Source organism: Euleptes europaea, chromosome 3, assembly GCF_029931775.1.
Source record: "Euleptes europaea isolate rEulEur1 chromosome 3, rEulEur1.hap1, whole genome shotgun sequence".
Classification (NCBI taxonomy): domain Eukaryota; kingdom Metazoa; phylum Chordata; class Lepidosauria; order Squamata; family Sphaerodactylidae; genus Euleptes; species Euleptes europaea.
The window spans coordinates 33,732,230-33,734,769 of NC_079314.1; the positions used below are offsets into that span (position 1 = coordinate 33,732,230).

At 48.7% G+C, this 2,540-nt stretch overlaps 1 protein-coding gene across 1 annotated transcript; it reads right to left on the reverse strand.

The window, feature by feature from the left end:
• Window positions 1–822: 822 nt before the first annotated feature.
• On the reverse strand, window positions 823–1,330 carry LSM10 (LSM10, U7 small nuclear RNA associated). Its single transcript, XM_056847261.1, has one exon. The coding sequence runs from the start codon at window positions 1,280–1,282 to the stop codon at window positions 911–913; it is 372 nt and encodes a 123-aa protein (XP_056703239.1). The 5' UTR covers window positions 1,283–1,330; the 3' UTR covers window positions 823–910.
• Between the last annotated feature and the right edge of the window lie 1,210 nt (window positions 1,331–2,540).

A 2,540-nucleotide genomic window follows, 5' to 3' on the forward strand; every position in this document is an offset into this window, starting at 1 on the left:
TATTACAGTGCATTCCTAAAGAGAGTTGCTCCAGTCTAAGCCCATTATTTACTTAGACTGGAGTAACTCTCCTTGTCCCTGATGTATGTGGTAGGGTTGTTGCTTTTTTAAAATTCTTCAAATGCTTTAAATATCAGGGAAGGGATTTATAGTTAGCTCTGTGTGTAAATATATTCATGAAGTTATCCCTGATGAAGAAGATGCTTAAAATGGTTTGGGATATAAAACATTTGTTTTGCAGTTCAGTTTGAGGTTTTCCAGTTAATCAGTGATTAGGGGCAAGCAAAGAGTTCTGGCAGTTCAGCCTGCAAAACTGGTGAAAGCATTTTTTCTTGCCGTCAAGTCAGAGCTGACTTATGGTGATCACATGGGGTTTTCAAGGCAAGTGACATTCAGAGGTGGTTTGTCATTGCCTGCCTCTGTGTCACAACTCCAGTATTCCTTGGTGGTCTCCCATCCAAATACTGACCAGGGCTGACCCTGGTTAGCTTCTGAGTTCTGACGAGATTGGGCTAGCCAAGTCAAGAACATAAATCAAAACTAACCCTGCTGTTGATCAAGCTGGTTAGAAACAATGTGCAAAAGGACAGAAGACCTTAAACCACACATAATATTGATACAAAAGTTTATTTGTAAAAATAAAAAAACCCAGAATTTATCAAAATAGAACTAGTGCTATAGAAACATCACACATTAGAAACTTAAAATTTTTAAAGTACAAAGAGGCTTAACACCTTTCTCCTTAAAAAAAAACCAAACTGAAATCCCTGAAACATCAAAGGAGATACAGCCAGCCAAGGAGATGAAGAGCTGCCCAAGCATCATGTGAAGCCCTAACTCAAGAGAGCATATTTTACTGCAGAACAACCAGAATGGACAGAATAAGGTCAGGGCACACTGCCAGTCCCATTCATTTGTCCTTTGACCTGAGAAACTCCTTCCTCCCCTTGTCTCTACCACCAAAGGTGCGGACTCTGTGGATGAGCTGAAGCTGTTTCTCAATTGTGGTCCTGATATCTACATTATCGGGGATGTGGACATAGCGAATGTTCCTTCCTGTCACGAAGAGGCTGTCCATCCAGGAGGAGCAGCCATACTGGTCTGTGAACGTTGCCTCAGCCAAGCGGACGTTCATGAAGGCATCGACGTTGGTGATGCGGCCCACAGCCACACTCTCGTTCCGCAGCTCCACTGTGGTGACCTGCCCGTGGAGGCCCTGTAGCAGGATCACCAGACTGTTTTCAGAGATGGTGCGCTCCTTAACAGAGTGGCTGATCTCCATGGCGAAGCACCATCTAATGGCTAAAGCAGAAATACGTGCCGGTCAAGTTCAGCACTTGAAACACATCCAGGACCATCACCATCTATGGCTGTAGATTCACACCCTCCAAGCATGTATCTTTGGTGAAGGGCAGAGAATTAAGTTCTTGGAAAATAAAACCCAGCACACGTCAGGCACACTGTAACATGGAATATGTGCTGGCAATGCAAGGAGAAGCCTCAAGAGCCAGGGGCCTCAGCACAGCTTGCAGCTGTGTCTGTCCCTCCTAGGGTTTCCAACCTCCAGGTGGGACCTGGAGATCCCCCAGAATTACAACTGATTCCTCAAACTATACAGATCAGCTGCTTCGGATAACGGACTCTATTGCATTATACCACTGGTTCCCAACCAGGGGTCTGCGAGAACTAAATTAAGGTCCGCGAAACAAAGTTATAAGCCCATAATAAATTAATATTTTCAATTAAAGGTTTTCTATTATAAAAATATATATTCAAATATTATTCTAAGTTTAATGTTTTACTAACAGTTATGATTAAAGTTTATTTTCAAATTCTCAGAATTTTTATTTTGAACCTTGGGGTCCCTGCACCGAACAAAAAAGTCCTAGTGGTTGGGAACCACTGCATTACACCCTTCTGAAATCCCGTCCCTCCCCAGGGTCCACCCCCAAATTTCCAAAAAGTTCCCAACCCAGAGCTGGCAACGGTACCTCCCCCGACGGCAACCGCTCCGCCAACGAACACAAGCAGACCCATCCTGCAAAACTGGGCTTGGCTAGGCGCTCCCCAAAGCACGAATCAGGGCCAAGCGTGCAGGCGGTAGCAGCGCCCCGGCCACGGAAGCCTAAGCGCAGCCGGGCCCCGTGGGCTCGGGAAAGGCCCGTTCAGGGGACACTTTCCCGGCAAGCCGCGCAGGAATGCCGCAGCAGTCAGAAGGTGAAGGCTCCGTGGAGTGGGAACCCCCCCCCCACGGGCCTACCGACCTCTACCGACCTGAGCGTGTTCTCAGCCGAGGGACATCCCAGGCAAGCCTTCTCTCGGGGCCCTCGGGACAAGCCTAGGCCCCCAGGCACCGACTTGCCTCCCCTGCCAAGCGCAGCATTTCCGGGGTCATCGCCCCCTGCCCTTGCGCCTCTGGGTGTCAACGGGAGGGGCTTAGGGATGACCACGGGCTGCTATTGGCTGCCGCCCAGCCTCGCAGCTCTGCTTCCGCCCGGATTAGAGACCCTGCCTAGGCCAACGCTTCCGCTCAGGCCGCG

What these genes read in the sequence shown, in the direction of transcription:
- LSM10 (XM_056847261.1), bottom strand. Translation starts at nt 1,282, where the DNA reads ATGGAGATCAGCCACTCTGTTAAGGAGCGCACCATCTCTGAAAACAGT.